Consider the following 16,754-nt stretch of genomic DNA (forward strand, 5'->3'; position numbering starts at 1 on the left):
ATCTATACTTCCAATGGTTGATGAAAGGATGGTAAACATGTGTTGAAGAACAATGACAGTCGAAAATACCCGCCAGTAAAGTGTTGACAAAAAAAATATATAAATAAATAAATATCGCCTCTTTCTATCCCTCGTCGAGTTTTCCAATTTAGTACTGTCTTCGCGACACAACACAAATAATAAATTAAAGATTTCGGTTTCAGTTGTGCACCGGTGGGTCGGTGACCGATCTCGTGCAGGGTCTCAAGAGAAAAGGAAGACGTCTAACGGACGATCAAATAGCTTACATCCTCAAAGAAACAGTAGAAGCGTTAATTTATTTACACAGCAATCATTGCATGCACCGTGACGTTAAAGGACACAACATTTTACTCACCGAGGAGGCACGAGTAAAACTGGTTGACTTTGGCGTGTCCTCGCATCTTGCTGAAACGCTGGCGAGGAAGAATACATCTGTCGGCACGCCGTACTGGATGGCGCCTGAGGTGAAGTACAAATTAACAAATTATTTCGTTAAGATACATTTAAAATCATGTATTTTTGCCACCTCTAAATGTATCTCAACAACAAAATTTATATATCAAGTTCAATGTTTAAATCTTGAAAGAAAATTCTTGAATTTTGGCTATGGCAACTTCGTGTATCTTCTTCCCGTCTAAACTATCGAAACAACTACACAAAAGACTTGACCCTCTATGGGCTCGCGTAACTTTCAAATCACATGCTAATATATCGAGGTTTAAATGGTATTATTTTAGTAAATAATTTTAGTTTTTTCACAAGACGACGTATACGTCGCAATTATATAATATCTCTGATAACCAATAATAATATTGATGGCGGTTGGCAGCACCATCAACCTGAAATATCAAACTAATCCCTTGCAAGTTGTTTGCGGAAAAAATTCGGCCCATAGCAGGTTAAGAATGTATCTAAAAAAATATCTTCTCTCGAGCAACCATGCGTTTCACTATAATCGACTCCAGAAAATGCAAACATCGAACAGGTAATAGCCTGCGAGCAACAACTGGACTCCTCCTACGATTCTCGCTGCGACGTGTGGTCGGTTGGGATCACAGCCATCGAGTTAGCAGAGGGTGACCCGCCCCTGTCCGAGCTTCACCCCATGAGGGCACTGTTTCAAATCCCAAGGAACCCACCTCCAGCTTTGAAGAACCCCGACGCTCATTCGCCGGAGCTGGTGGACTTCATCACGGAGTGTTTGGTGAAAGATCTCGAGCATCGACCTTTCGCCAGCGAATTGAAAGAGCATCCTTTGTTGGTGAATATCGAATCGAAGATGGACAAGATCAGAATGGAACTGAGGGAAGAGATTCGTCGACAGAGAGCTTTCGGTAGGGTTCACAGGCAACCGGAAGTGACAACCAAGCATGGAAAATTGAAGACTGATCGGAAAACCAGACCAGAGAAAATGTACATGGATGACCTGGCTGCTCTGGACATGTTGTCCGAAGATGGGATTGTTGAACAATTGCAACACAGATACGAACAGGGTCAGATATACACGTACATCGGAGATATACTGGTCGCAGTCAACCCTTTCACGAATTTGGGATTATACACGGGAATTGTAAGTGATAAGATATAATAACGGGTTATAGAATTTGTGTGTAGTAAGTTGGAAGTTCTAAACTTACAGGAATTTGCAACGAATTTTTTTAAGTGGAAAGAATGTTTGATGTTAGCTTATTAGTGTATGGGGGTGACACGATTTGTTTGCAGTAACTTCCAAGATTGAGACTTCCAGAAATTAAAATTCTTACGAGAATAGAAAGCATGACTTTAGTCGTTTAAATGTTCAAATATTTTTAAATGTTCAGATAATAATTTCTGAAGACTGGTTATTTATAAATTTGTACAATCGAAAATTCCTTGATCGTGAAATCGATATCCTGAGACTGTTTTACCTTCTGCAGGAGCAAAAGAGGTACAAAGGTCAAGCGAGGTCGGATAATCCGCCTCATATTTTCGCTGTCGCTGACGCTGCCTACCAAGCATTGCTTCATCAGCGACAAAATCAAGCGATTGTTATCAGCGGTGAATCCGGAGCAGGGAAAACCGAAAGCGCCAATTTGTTATTGAAACAACTAGTCTACCTAAGCAAGGCTCCGAATCGTAATCTGGAAGAAAGGATTCTTCAAATAAATCCTATAATGGAAGCTTTTGGTAACGCAACTACTGGGATTAACGCAAACTCGTCGAGGTTTGGAAAGTATTTGGATTTGACGATGACTAAAGGTGGGAAGGTTACTGGCGCCAGAATATCCGTGTACTTGTTGGAGCAGTCTCGAGTAGTGGCTCAAGCAGAGTGAGTAGCTTACGGTTAGACTGCTGATGTTCATGCAAATGCATATTTTTATAGGAATATAAATCTATTATAGGGACAATAAAATAGGGGTTGTATAGAAAGAAGAATGTTGAAAAGTGGTCAATTTTGGGATAGATCGGGTTACTCTAAATTATTGATAAAGCATCGTTCGTTAGGTTCGCATGGTGAAAAATTGGAAATCGAAATTTGGAAAGATTCACCTGACGTGAACAGAAAATATCGATACATTTACTGATACTGATAACATTGTAGAACAATCATTGTACTCGTTACTATCTGATCCTTCAGAAGATGACAGCAAATATAACTCGACTATACTAGAGCCTATAATATTATTGCATATTTATAATGTGCTGATTAGATACTTCACATGTTTTTTGCATATGCTATTACACTTGTGCATATGTCCGTATGATTTTATATTCATATGATTTTATATTATATTAACATATGTTATTTGCATATTTTTACATGTTTAGAATGAACGTCCAGAATCTATTTACATTTCACATACTCACAATTAATTTTGAAAGTAATTCCATCAGCTCATAATTTAATTCCTACGTTCCGAACAAAATTCTTTCAGAGGCGAGCGCAACTTCCACATATTCTACTACATGTACGATGGCCTAGAGGCAGATAATCGCCTGTCAGAGTTCTACCTAGACGAGAACCTTCGAAAACAGCATCGATACCTCACGGATCACAGCCAAACATCTCAGGCGCATATCGACAAATTTCAACAGTTGAAAAATGGCTTCAAACTGCTCGGGTTTCAAGACGGCGAGGTTGATACAGTCTACCGAATTCTGGCTGCCGTGCTTCATCTCGGTGATATTGAATTCGGCGAGGTGGCAAGCGAGGACAATACTGATAATAAGAGTCGAGTAATTGATACAGCACCTTTACACAGGGGTAACTATGTACTTTCATTTATATAATGGCGACCAACTACATACTTCAGACCGGTTGATGATTTTGGTAATTAATACGATTGATCTATGTTATGTGAAACGAATAATTAATACACAGTATCAAATAAGAGTATGTTAAACTAATTTTATTTTCAACTCACAAATAACAAGCATTTGATATAATTTAAAATGTTAATATCTTTGTAGACAACTCCTCCATGCAAATTTTTGTAACAAATTATAATAAAATATGACTAATTTTATACAATGTCAGTCGACCTTACAATCGAAACTGTCAATCGATCTTAAGTAGCTGACCGCCAGTGTAAATTTACTCGCTTCGAGCGTATTTCTGACCTCTTCAAATACATTCCAGTTTCCCAATTACTCGGTGTGGAAGAGAATGATCTTCTGGAGGCCTTAACTTCGAACTCGGTTATGACCAGAGGAGAAACAATCACGCGGAACAATACAGTAGCGGAGGCCTGCGCAGCAAGGGACGCCATGGCAAAAGGACTTTACGGTCGATTGTTCGACTGGATGGTCAATCAAATCAACTGTTTGCTGTGCTTCAATCGTTCCCCGAACTACGAGCCGTTGGCCATCGGTCTTCTCGACATTTTTGGCTTCGAGAATTTCCCTAGAAATTCCTTCGAGCAGCTGTGCATAAACATCGCCAACGAGCAGATACAGTATTACTTCAATCAACATATCTTCACCTGGGAGCAGCAGGAATACATGGCGGAAGGGATACCAGTGGATCTGGTCGAGTTCTCAGACAACAGACCAGTGTTGGATATGCTGTTGAGTAAACCTATGGGACTTTTAGCCCTTTTAGACGAGGAAAGTCGATTTCCTAGGGCCACGAATAAGTCTTTAATCGGTGCGTTGCCATTTCTCTTCTGTAGTAGCCTTTCTTGGGTTGCTTTAGGGAGTGCATGCAATTATTATAGTCAAAATTCATAATTTTTTTTCTAGGTTTAAATATACATTTTAATCCAAAGCAATGCATAATTTTATAGTATAAGTAACGAACCTAATATAGGCTTCGAATTAGATTAAAATATTTAAAAAAAATTCCTGAATTTTGGTTATAACAGCCGTATGTACTCTATTTAAGTAACTTGTTTCCCTTTGCAGTGCCCCATTTTGAATTTCAGGCAAATGCAATAATAATAATCATGGTTCGCTATTAGTCTATACGAGAATCGTAATTTATGTTACAGAGAAGTTCCACAGCAACATCAAATCGAAATTCTACGTACGGCCGAAATCGGACGCGGTTTGTTTCGCCGTTCACCACTTCGCAGGACGCGTGGTCTACCAAGCAGAAGGATTCTTGGAAAAGAATAGAAACTTCTTGCCTCCTGAAGTCATTCAGCTGGTCAGGCAATCTCAGTACGATATGGTTCGCTTTTTGTTCCAATGCCCCATCACGAAAACTGGAAACCTATATTCTGCGGTACACGAGACTGACTCGAGGAAGTTGTCACAATCCAACCAGAATACAAAGGTAATTACAAATCATCCATTATTCTAAAATCTGTTATCCTAAAAATATTAAAATTATATATAGTAATCTACTAATATCACTTTTTTAATTAATTAAAAAGTAAAAGAGGTTTCCCTGTACCACACTGTCCAGTTGGAAATATTATTCAACCGCAATGAAAATTATAAATAAATAGCGGTCATTTGATATCTCCATCGATCGAAATTGACCGCAAATAATTTCTACCGTTAAATCATCTCAGGAACGTTACTCCAGTCGGGGATTGGCGTCGCAATCCAGAGCCCAACAAACGGTGGCTACGTACTTCCGGTACTCGCTAATGGATTTGTTGCAAAAAATGGTATCAGGATTGCCGCAATTCGTGCGCTGCATAAAGCCAAACGATTCGAGGAGTCCCCGATTCTTCGACAAAGAAAAGGTCGTGAAACAGCTACGGTACACAGGAGTACTGGAGACAATAAGAATTCGACAGAACGGCTTCTCGCACAGAATACCATTCAACGAATTCTTGAAGAGGTGCGTACTAAGACAAATTTTCTTTCACTTCAGGGTATAAGTTAAATATAAATACACTGAAACCACCATGAATGCTTGTAACATGTCTTCTATTTAGTTTCAAAGCAATTAATTCTTTTTCTTAGACTTTCACATAAATACTAAAATATTCTTCACAGATATTGCTTCCTGGCATTCGGCTACGACGAACGAGTAGTAGCTAATCGCGATAATTGTCGGCTTCTTCTCATCCGCTTAAAGATGGACGGATGGGCGTTGGGCAGAACGAAAGTTTTCCTCAAATACTACCACGTCGAGTTTCTGTCGAAAATGTACGAGGAGCAACTCAAGAAAATCATCATGGTTCAGGCGTGCGTTCGTCGATGGCTCGCTAGGATCAGATTCAAGAAGCAGAAATGGCAATTCGCCGTATCCGTTGTCACTTTGCAACGGCACATTCGCGGATGGTTATCGAGAAAGCACATGATAGAGGAACTGAAGAAGAAGGAAGAAGATGAGGAAGCCACTGCTCTCCAAAAAGCGCAAGGTAATTGGCTGATGTGTGCATAAATTTCACTCTAGTGGAAGAACAGACTAGAGTTGAAGAAATATTCTATAATAATGCTAGAATATATAGAAATAATGATTTTTGTGCCCTTTGCTCGAATTTTTTAATAAAATCTCAGTCATTCTGTATTGATCTTTCAAAGTTGAAATTTCTCTTCAGAATAACTTCATCTCAATTCTACAACAATTTTAAACCCAAGAATCCTTGAATACTAATTATATACTATCTTTACTCGTGTATCTGTGATAATTCTATTGATAAAGTTTGGTAAATGTTTTTGGTACAGATGAACTGGCGGAAAAAGCAAAAGCCGAGGAGCAGCCTGAAGAAGTCGCCGAGAAAGTCCAGAAAGAAGCCTTGCAAGAATCCGACGCTGCCGTCATCATCCAGAGCCGTAAGATATATTAAAAATTCATTTAATACTTATCAAACGAGTGCGTTGGGTAAACAAACTTCGCGAAACTCTGAGTAAACTTTCTTTTTGAAATTAAAGCGGAGTTTTCGAATTTTTACAGATTTCAGGGGCTACACTATCCGAAAGCGTTTCGGTCCTGAACTAGAAGAACGCTTTAAGAGGATCTTGAACGGTCACAACGATAAATTCGAAGCTCACAAAGCGTTATTAAGGGAGGGTCTTAAGAACGCAGACGCCGCGTTCATTGTACAGCGATGGTATAAGAAAGAAGAGAAGGTTAAGAAAAGGAAGCCACCTCCGAGAGATAATATTCATCCTAAGCTAAGACAAGCAGATCTCATACAGTTCTCTCAGAACGTGAGTACAAGATTTACGAAAACTCGCTTTAGTTGTTGCAATAACTTCGTTAGATTTAATTTCAAAGATTTTAGTATATTTCGGCGACTAATGACCTCTAAACATAACATTGTAAAATAGTAGAAAGGAATTAAATCTAAATTAACTAATAAACCAGACAAACGATCGCGTAGATGTCAGAAGAAAATAAAATGTTTCTCTGATTAGTGTAGATATTTGACAAAACATCATGAACTGAACTAATATTGGTAAACGTAAATATGAAATAGAAAGTTATGATTGTCATTTTTAATTCATCTGTTCAATATTTAGTACCTTTCTTTAATTTATAACTTTTACAGAAAGAGTGATTTTGTATCTCTCATTGAATGTTTTACAATTAAGATTGTAGACCATTCTCTGGAGGTCATGGCAATAATCAAAAATGTTATATTTAATAAATATAAAGTTTCCAATGACTACTGCGAGTTTCGAAAATTTTTTACAAGCATATTACTTCACTTGTTACGATGGTTCATTTAATTCGACTTAGTCATAATTTGATTCTATCCTGTTTTCATCGAAGGTTCACATGAAGAACCAAGAAGTGCACAAAAATCAACGTCGCAATAAAGTAGGAGTGCGATTGAACGACATCGACGAACCGCCACCGGATTATATTCGCCCCGAAGGATTCAGCATGGTGCAACCCATCATGCAGTATCGAAGCGGCGCTCAAGTGGAAGGAGAGGAGACCATCAAGTACTATCACGACCTGAAGAACGAGATGAGCAGGTAAATACATATTGTGTCATATCGAAATCGATTGACCGGTTTCTTCTTTCGCGGACGAATGGGAAATTCGAATGCTCAATTTTCGAATGGTTTTGGCACTCGCATCGGAAGTGGTTCGGACTTCGAAGACGACGAAGTTGGCTGGGACTTACCGCTGATACAGCTAGAAAATGACCTTCACCCATTGTCGAGGTATATCGTAGATTTTAAAGAATTCTTAATATCCTTGATCTCTTATATTCCCCAAAAAATTTGTTAAATCATATTAAAATACTAAAACGTATGCGTAATATGTTTATTCTGAAGTAGTACACGTATGCCGATAAATATTTAACTGCAAATTTGCTTGTATTGTAAGAAGTTGAGGCTCATCAACGTTTTATCGTACATTTTTAATTTCTCAAACATGATGAAGTGCGGATCGAAATGATTGGTTGTTCAAGGAAAATTATAAATTTTCTATTTGCAGTAGTTTAAGTAAGCTTAAGAGATTGCTAGAATGCTTCCAATCGTGTCTTTTTCAAAATATTGTAGCTTGCGATTAAATAAAAGCAGTGGTCCACGCGAAGGGGGACGTCGCGAATGATATAACGAATATCGCGTAGTTGGATGTTTGTTTCATACGAAAATGGCTATAATTTGGCCAACTTTGCAGGAGTCGAATGGGTCAAATTGTGGAAGTGAACGCCGAGAGGAGAGACCGTTTGGATGCCCAAGGCGATTACGCGATAGCTTCGGAGCAACAGCTCTCGGATATATGGCTCAAAGCTTTGAGAAATCCAGGCGAGACGAACCAACAAGAAGAGAACTCGAACAGAGCGAGGTAAGCTCAAACTTTCTCTACCATTGAGTCGCTTATTCCGTCCTTGTTCCAATTTTCAGTTCCCGTTTGAACTGTAAACCGTTCCTTCGACGACCAGTTAGCTTCCTTTAATTTATTTCTCCAATTCAGAGTTCACTAGTTTCTAATAGGCAACAAAGTATCGCTGATCAAACAATCGTAACATAGTGATTGAGTTACTAATCTTTTCGTTGTGTTTCTATACTTTGCCAGAGGTATCATGGCAAACTTCCAGGTAAAATTATAAAATTATGCCCTCCGTAGATTTGATTTCATTTAGAAATTCCGTATGTAGTCGTTAATATATAATGAAAGAAGTCGGTTGTGGTCTAATGAAACGGTTACAGCGAGGGAATCGTATGAGAACGAACACGGATAACTTAATAATACCTTCTTCATGAGATATAGTTGAGATATTAGAATAGTTAGAAAAGAAATATAGGACACGAGCATAGTTGAACATTTCGGCAAAAAGAGAATGTTAAATACTGGTCGATTTTGGAGCAAGTGGTTTCGGGGATTTATATGCTAACAATTACTATCGGTAAATTCGATGGGAATGTTATTGAAAAGCTGACGAAGTAAAAGCTGATCTTCGTGTGAATTTGTTCTGCGTAAAATATACATATAGACGGTGTTTGAATTTTTATATTTCATTCATTTGTTTAAAAAATACGATTCCTAATTTTTCGCCATGTGCATTATTTATTTCACCTACGATAAATAATTGTCAATTTATAATTTCTCGAAATCTAAAGACGCCTTATAAATACATTGACTGCCAGGCCAATAATAATCGCAAAAATTCCTACGAGGCTAAAATTATCTTCTTATGCAATTAAAAATGATATAATCCTACATTTGTGGTAGTACTTATTTTTGTAACTTCTTTAAAATTTACTAATACTATCCAGATTCACCTCCTTTGAGACCTGACCTTCAGAATTAATTTATTTTATTCCATTTGTGAAAATCTTTGTCAGCGTTATACATATGAGTGACGTGACGGCCAACGTGTTCATAATTTAAGTGTTCTAGCTACCCCAAAATTGACCGCTGTTTAACATCCTCCTTTAGAATACTGTTACTAAACACAACTTTCATATGTTAGAAGAACCTTTGTTGCGTTAATATACTGTTTAGTCGCGTCACTATCCCAATAACTCGAGTACCGCGATATCTAGATACCGAAGTTACGCGTTCATATTAATTCTTTACCATCAACCAGTAGCTTTGAAATCAATAATCGAATAATTGCTGCAGCAATTTAATTGGAGGAGACTCTTTCCTTACAGTACACGGACTAATCACGTGTCTGTCAACAACCTGCGGTCCCCTGAGCCCCATCCGCACCGCAAGCAATCTGGAGTCAACTCTTCGAATATCAACGATTCAATTGGCCTACGATCTAAATACGCCAACAGACCGAACGGTATAAACGAACATCAGCAATCAATCAATGGTCATCAGCGCAACGTCAACGGATGTTCCGCGAATGGACACCAAAACTTATCCAATGGACACTCCAGTTTTGCAAATGGACATCCAACATTTGTTAACGGCCACACAAATCACAATCACACAGCGTTGAACAGACACGAAGCCCAAACTAACGACCATTCCGCGAAAGGTGATGTGGCTAAGGTCAATGGTCACCAACCTTACAGCAACGGGCATCGAAGTATCATCAATGGTTGCCAAAATGGCCTATTCGTCAACAAAATGGTCGCTAACGGGTTCACAAGTCAGAGAGAGGATTCAAGCGGTCAGTCTGGATTTAACAACGGGGTCAAGAATAATTTCAATGATCGCATGAAGATAATTGAGCCTGCGAAGGAGAACAGCGATTTCGAGAAAGGTCGACGAAACGGAGTGGACTGTAAGAATGGAATCAATCGAACGGTTGCCAATCAAAACGCTGTGAGCGGTCGAGTATGTGCGAGAAAGGAATTGGGGAAGGACACGTTCGGTATTCCAGCTGATCTTAGACAACTCCTGAGGCCCACCATCATTCAAAAACGTCAGGAGATCATCAAAGTCGATTACGATCCAGAAGACATTAACGGACCATATAATTTCAGACAGCTTTTAAGACCAGCCGAATATCTTCCCACCGAATCACTAAGAAAGAGAAAAGGCGGGCTGGCTTGCAACGGAGCTCCTGCGTCGAAGGATAAAATTCCTGAGAAACACGTAAAGCGAAGGGCACCGTTGGCGCCTAATCAAAATAAACTCGTTAATATGAAGAAGTAACGCGATGTCTGCACGTGTAAACTTTCTTAGAGCATGGGCAGTTAGACGATGTATTTACTAAATACGAAAAGTTAATCAGCACAGTGATTAAAAAATGCGAGAGCGTTGGGAGAAATTGGTTTGGGAATTTCGGGGTGTATAATACGAAGAATGATGAAAAAATATGGCACTACAAATCAATCCTAACCGATGATTTACGTAACATCATATGTAAAGTGTTAATAATGAAATTTCAATATCTCATTATTGGACTACGGATGTTTACGTATTTATGACAAATGAAAGTATAAGAATGAGCACAAATGCAAGTCTATAAAATATCAACAATAATCTGTATATTACACCATTTAGGAGATAAAACATACTATTATTTAAGTTTCAATTTGTTTCCTGTATCTGTGAAAATTGAATTGCATAGACATTCTGCTCATTATTTTTTAGATTTTATCATGCGGCTTTGTAACGCGATTATACATCGGTGCAATTCACAGTCGCTGACAATTTCTTATTTATTGATAATGTTTGACGACTAAAAGTTTGCGAATTACTCGAATTATTAAAACGACAAAGTCTGGTAGGGTTGATTTGTTGATAATCTGTGTTACACTTTTGATTTATTCTACGAATATCGTACATTCCTAGAATCCTGAAGTTTCTTTGATATCTTGTATGTGGAAACAGCATTCACCTCGTTCCTAAATAAATGGCGAGAAGAATTTTTAACGAAATTACTCCAAAGATTATTTTAATTGCAAAACAAATATTTGCTCTATATCTCAGTTCTTCCAAATTCATTTACGATTTTCATACTTTTATCGTTTTTTTATTTTTATTTATAAATAAATGTTTAATTTGAAATTTTGCAAAAATTCGAAAATAGATCATTGATTCTTTTCGAATTCGCCATGGGAGTGCTGTTACCTGATAAAACGTGTTTCAATGATAATTTATGTTTAGACCTAGTCATGTGTAGCTTTACAAAAGACTTAGATGTGTTCGATAGCGTTAAAAACAATTTTGTTCCCGAAGTTGCGACGGTGTTTACCGCGTATCATGACATTTATATTTAAAACGAATTTAACTTGTAATGTACGAATAACGCGATTAATCGACGAGATTGTTTACTAGTGTCCCAGAACGTTGAATAATTGCGATAACATCTCGATTAGTGGCTATTATGAAATATTTGTTAAAACTTGCAACCAATACATGTGTCAAAAGTACAGCTTGTATATAAAATTCTTATAGAAAGAATAATAATATATTAAATATATATATGTTGCGCCTTAAAACACGAAATTCGTTTATTTATTCACAACACAATTACAAAGTAGCCTTTTCGGTATTGTCCTATCGAAAACAACGTTTCATTGTTTCAACTGTAATTACAAATTAGAATTGCAAATTGACAGTTGCAATTTACATTCGAAAACCAACGAGACGGGAATGTAAAAAGTAAATGCAAAATTTCATTTAGATACATTCTAGAATTTAGACAAAATGGCAATAAGAAACACACATACATCAAAGGGACGCCTTTTTTAACAATCAGAACGTGATCATAGTGAGCTAACATATACTGTCCTTCATAACATATACTGTATCTGTCAATACAGATGAATAGACAACAATATATAATACCACAGTATTATGTTCCAGCAACCATAATTAATCCCCGCACGATTTAAGGGGCTTGGAACATCAAAAATTGAAAGAAAATCACTTTTCTTTTTGATTAGAATTTAAGCGATCCTGAACAATTCTACGGAAGGAAAATTGAATTTGGAGCACTAGAAGTGGTAACAAAAAGTTCGACGACACAAATTTAGTCAAAAGAACGCGGTAAAACTGTGAAAATTTAAGGAAATACAACTGACAACTTTCTCGAAGAGAAAACAACGACAGTCAAATTTGCGGAAGACCGGAGACGCGGTTACCTTGTTCACAGGCACAAGATATTGTTTTTTAGGGTAAAGAAGACAATAAATTTCCGAAAAAGCAGTGTTTTAATCGATTTTGATAAAAAGAAATACGATTAGATAATATTTATATCGATAATCCAGCGAGACATACAAATTTTTAGTAATTTTAGTTAGAATTGTTCGGAGTCGCTTAAACTTTAATAAAAAAAAAAGTTAAAAAAAGTGATTTTTTTTTGTTCAATTTTTGATGTTTCAAGCCCCTTAATACACAAACTATCCAGTTTACATTTCTTCCAACACATTCCGGAATCGTCATGTTTGTAAACGATTTCCCTTCATTTTTACGTGACAGTCACGGGACGCCAACAAAAAGTAAGTTTAAAGCTACATACCTGGCATTTTCTCTTTCGACATAGACAAGTAATCAACCAGCACTTAATCATTCAGCTGAAAGATTTCTTTTTTCTTCCAGTCACTCGCAGAATCACACTTAAAAAGCACGCGAAACGGGATACTTTCCAAACAGCACGTTCCAAACGTCGTAGTAGCTCGACGAACCGCTAGATGTCGCTGCTGCGGCGTCTGTAAAACCTTAAGGCAGATCGCGGGGGTAGAAGTTGCCCGCTTGCCACCGTCGCGTTAGCGTGTCGCTGGAGTCGGCGACTGTCAACGCGACGATTGGTCAACGGTCTCGAAAGTGGGGCGCCTAGGGAAATAAGTGGAAAGGATCGGGCTACGCAAGGGGGTTGTGGACAGCAACGAGAAGTGAGAGGGGGTGCAACGAACCCTCTAGGCTCGGTTCGAGTCTACGGAGCGCGGAGTTGTGTTCTAATCATGGCGACACCCGACCCCGTAGACCCAGCCACCCTAGAGATTAAGACCCGTAGCATAGAACAGACACTACTCCCACTAGTAAAACAGGTAAGACAATTAATCGGAAACGTGGAGAAAAGGAACGTTCGTGTGCTCTAATCTCTCGGTATTTTATTCGAGCCGCTTACAGTCCCTGGCCTTTAACCGTGATAGGTTAAGGTCTTCCTACCCCGGCTTTTCTCGATACGTTACGTTCTGTTGCACGGCACTACGTATCACCTATAGAGCAAACGTGTTTGTGTGCGAGTGTTCACGATTATAGTGTTCTTCGTGTGTGTTTGCACGTGCATAAGTTTCAACGTACGCGATCCGGTGCATGTGTATATTCATAGGAAACCGAGTGGACCGCGTACACTCGATAGAAAGTGGGAGAGAGAAAGCACTCGAGGAACGAGAAGGCTGAAAACGTTGAACGAGGACGGACGAATGTGCCGGTCGGTTTTAAGAGTGGGACAGACATATGAAAAAGAGCGTGTTCTCGAGGGATTAAGAGTTACTTAACAGACAAGGAGCGCGTAGTATCAACCATACCTTCGATATCGATTTGATCTTAACGAAAATGCCTTTTTCTGGCCTCGCCAGCCGTTCGGAGTGAATCATTTCGGTTATTTGACAGTTCTCGCACCGGGCGTGTATATATATTTTGCATCATCGAGCGACCGAGCTGCCACGCGCTCGGTGTAACAGATATTTTGGTATTTCTTCCTTCTCTCTCGCTCCCGCCTTCCGTTCATCAGCTTTCTTTCTCCTTCTATCTTCACTATACGTAACTGTATATATACGTGAATATGTATATTTATATGTATACAGGGTGTCTAGTGAGGTAGGTATTTGACTATCTTCGTCCACGTGCTCGGCAAGTCATTCTAAGCAAAAAATGTTAGGAAAAGTATAAGCGTATTTTTGTTAGTCAACTAGTAGGTTGTCCGGAAAGTTTCTTTTGCGAGTTGCACTCAATTATTTGATGTGGTCGTGTTTATATAAATAGACAATCTAATTTCATAGATATTCATGTTGTAACAGTAATAGAGCAAAATGAATCGTGCACAATTCAGTAATGTAACATAAAACATAAACTATTGTGCATGTATTACTTATTAATAAAGTGAAAGAAACTTTTGTGACAACCTAGTATATGGAAAGGGAGCATACAGGTTGGGAAAACCCACATTTTTAATATATATTAAATTCATCAGAATTATTTTTCCACTCTATATTTAATATCCTGCTTTTGAAGTAGTTGACTATCAACCCTAAGTACATCTACGGCGTGTACAACATTTTTTGCTCAGAATGGCCTTCTGAATACGCAAATTGAGTTTAATACCTCACGGAACACCCTATATAATCCCTGACACACAGTCACGTGACCAGTGTTTCGTGCCGTGGCGTCGATTTTGAGCTTTAATAAAGTTTCGACGAATTTTTGCTCTGTAATCGCCACCATGTGTGCAAACGACTGTGGAAACAACACGCAATTCAAAGAAGCATGCCGCGAAAGTCAAAGGCCATTGAACGTACCGAACCTGACAAAATATTTTCATTTAACTCCCGCGAATTCGTCGAATCGATGCACACGGGCGTTTATGAACTAACGTCATTACGTTAAATGCTAGTTTCATTTCTATGTTAAATGTTTTCCAACAGAGGCTCTAGCATTTTCTTTTTTAATAAAACCTAAATGGTATGGAAGGGAGAGAGGTGGGGGATGGTCTCAATGGGCCTGATAGTTTATGGGGATTGTCAGGTAATCAAGGAAATTCGTTTCAGTTAAATGTTTCAGTTAGAGAGTATAAATATTGTCAAAAGTGTGTGTCTGCGAAAAGCACGCGTCGGGAGTCAATATGCAGCGAACCATATAGCAGCGTTGTGCCATTAAGTTTTGCGTGAAGCTCGATCAATCTTCTTCAGAAAGCTTACAAGGATGATGCCACTTCTAGAACTCGAGTATTTTAGTGACACAAAATGTTTCAAGACGGCAGGGAAGACGTCGAAAACGACCAACGCAGTGGACGTCCAACATCGACCCGAAGTGACCAAATTTTGGGCCAAGTGAAGGAACAGTTAAACTGTGATCGCCGTTTAAGTGTTCCATTGATAGCGCAATCGTAAAATTTACTAACATCCGCTGTAGGTTTAATAGTGACAGAAGATTTGCAAATGAGTGAGGTATGCGCGAAGTTGGTATCTTTTGGACTGAGTAATAACTAGTGATGAAACTTGGATGTACGTGTACAATCCCGAGACGAAGAGACAAAGTTCTGAGTGGCACACAAGTGCCTCTCTTGGGTCAATGAAAAATCAATCAAATCAAACGTAAAATCAATGCTCGTTGTCTTTTTCGATTCTAAACGTGTAACTCAAAGAGTTTGTGTCTGTCGGTGAAACAGTAAACGACAAATTTTATTCAAAAGTGCTCGAACGTTTGGCCGCTAGAGTCCACCGCCTCCGAAGGAAGATCACCGATACTTGGATGCTTCGCCACGACAATGGGCCCAGTCACATGTTATTTATTGTGAGAGAACAATTAGTGAAAAAGAAGAACATAGCAGTGCTTCCATCGCCACTTTTCTGTTCCCTCTAATTAAAAGGAGCCTGAAAGGACATCGTTTCGGAACGAAAGGAAGTTCAAGAAGCTTCAACGAGGTGTTTGAACAGTGTTTCAATTTCAGATTTCCAGCGGTTTATGATTAATGGAGGATCTTATTTTGAAGAGTATTAAACAATTTTTCAAACATTTGTAACAAACTCGTTTACTTGAAGGCAATTCCTATATCTATTGGACAAGCTCTCTAGACTCTGTTAGACTGAAATTTTTTTCATTAAAAAACAAAATTTGAAAGCCTCTTTTTGGTGAACTCTTTATTTTTTCTTCAACTTTAATTGCGTAGATTCATTTTTCTGCAACGGTATTGTAAAAGAGGTTCTGTTTACAACACTATTTTGCTGGAAGTTTATAACAAAGTAAATATAAATATAGCTATGTTATAAATAAATCCAGGTATGTCTAACGACGTATATTGTTTTGTTAGGAAATTCTTGATTAACAAAGTGTGGAATAATTCCGTCAGACATATTGTTAATAATTAAAGCAGCGAATAGCAGGAAGAATAATTGAAGCATTAATAGAAATGGCACCTGCAGTAATGCAGGCTTCTATAGAAACACAATTCATTTTCATTTCAAAATCAATAGAATGGAATAGCGTTCGTGAAATACGTGTTCAATGAAAGATGCTTCAGTTTTGTAAGGCAGCCTTCGCATAAAGTGTTGAATCTCTGTAAAATGATACGTATCGAATCTATTACATAAGAAGTCGCGCAAGACGCATGGTAGATATTGTGTCTATTTTTACCATGCACTAAGGAATATTTTGAAATGAGCTGTATACACTCCACCTAGTTTCCAAACTATAAACTCACTATAAATTAAATATTACAGACTTTACTCAGTTGGTCAAATAAAAGAACTATACATAG

The 16,754-nt window shown here is 38.2% G+C and overlaps 2 protein-coding genes across 6 annotated transcripts in view; both read left to right on the forward strand.

Moving 5' to 3' along the window:
* Positions 1-10,769, forward strand: part of LOC128886513 (myosin-IIIb-like) — a 32,784-nt gene extending 22,015 nt beyond the window's left edge. For 2 of the 4 annotated variants that reach the window (XM_054141472.1, XM_054141471.1), the window contains exons 3-16: positions 204-485; positions 1,007-1,591; positions 1,938-2,329; positions 2,937-3,265; positions 3,641-4,147; positions 4,491-4,777; positions 5,019-5,293; positions 5,452-5,819; positions 6,127-6,234; positions 6,356-6,612; positions 7,178-7,386; positions 7,498-7,578; positions 8,042-8,209; positions 9,523-10,769. In XM_054141472.1, coding sequence (XP_053997447.1) covers positions 204-485; positions 1,007-1,591; positions 1,938-2,329; positions 2,937-3,265; positions 3,641-4,147; positions 4,491-4,777; positions 5,019-5,293; positions 5,452-5,819; positions 6,127-6,234; positions 6,356-6,612; positions 7,178-7,386; positions 7,498-7,578; positions 8,042-8,209; positions 9,523-10,480 — 4,806 coding nt within the window. In that variant the 3' untranslated portion in view covers positions 10,481-10,769. Of the gene's footprint in view, positions 1-203; positions 486-1,006; positions 1,592-1,937; positions 2,330-2,936; positions 3,266-3,640; positions 4,148-4,490; positions 4,778-5,018; positions 5,294-5,451; positions 5,820-6,126; positions 6,235-6,355; positions 6,613-7,177; positions 7,387-7,497; positions 7,579-8,041; positions 8,210-8,440; positions 8,463-9,522 lie in introns of all 4 variants that reach the window. The other 2 variants (XM_054141474.1, XM_054141473.1) reach the window with 2 other exon arrangements.
* Positions 10,770-12,986: 2,217 nt separating this feature from the next.
* The window catches only part of LOC128886049 (alpha-catulin), a 95,211-nt gene continuing 91,443 nt past the window's right edge, over positions 12,987-16,754 (forward strand). The window contains exon 1 of one of the 2 annotated variants that reach the window (XM_054140582.1): positions 12,987-13,323. In XM_054140582.1, coding sequence (XP_053996557.1) covers positions 13,237-13,323 — 87 coding nt within the window. In that variant the 5' untranslated portion in view covers positions 12,987-13,236. The remainder of the gene's footprint in view (positions 13,324-16,754) is intronic. The other variant, XM_054140584.1, reaches the window with a different exon arrangement.

The sequence above is a fragment of the Hylaeus anthracinus genome, unplaced genomic scaffold (genome assembly GCF_026225885.1).
Source record: "Hylaeus anthracinus isolate JK02 unplaced genomic scaffold, UHH_iyHylAnth1.0_haploid 11982, whole genome shotgun sequence".
Lineage (NCBI taxonomy): Eukaryota > Metazoa > Arthropoda > Insecta > Hymenoptera > Colletidae > Hylaeus > Hylaeus anthracinus.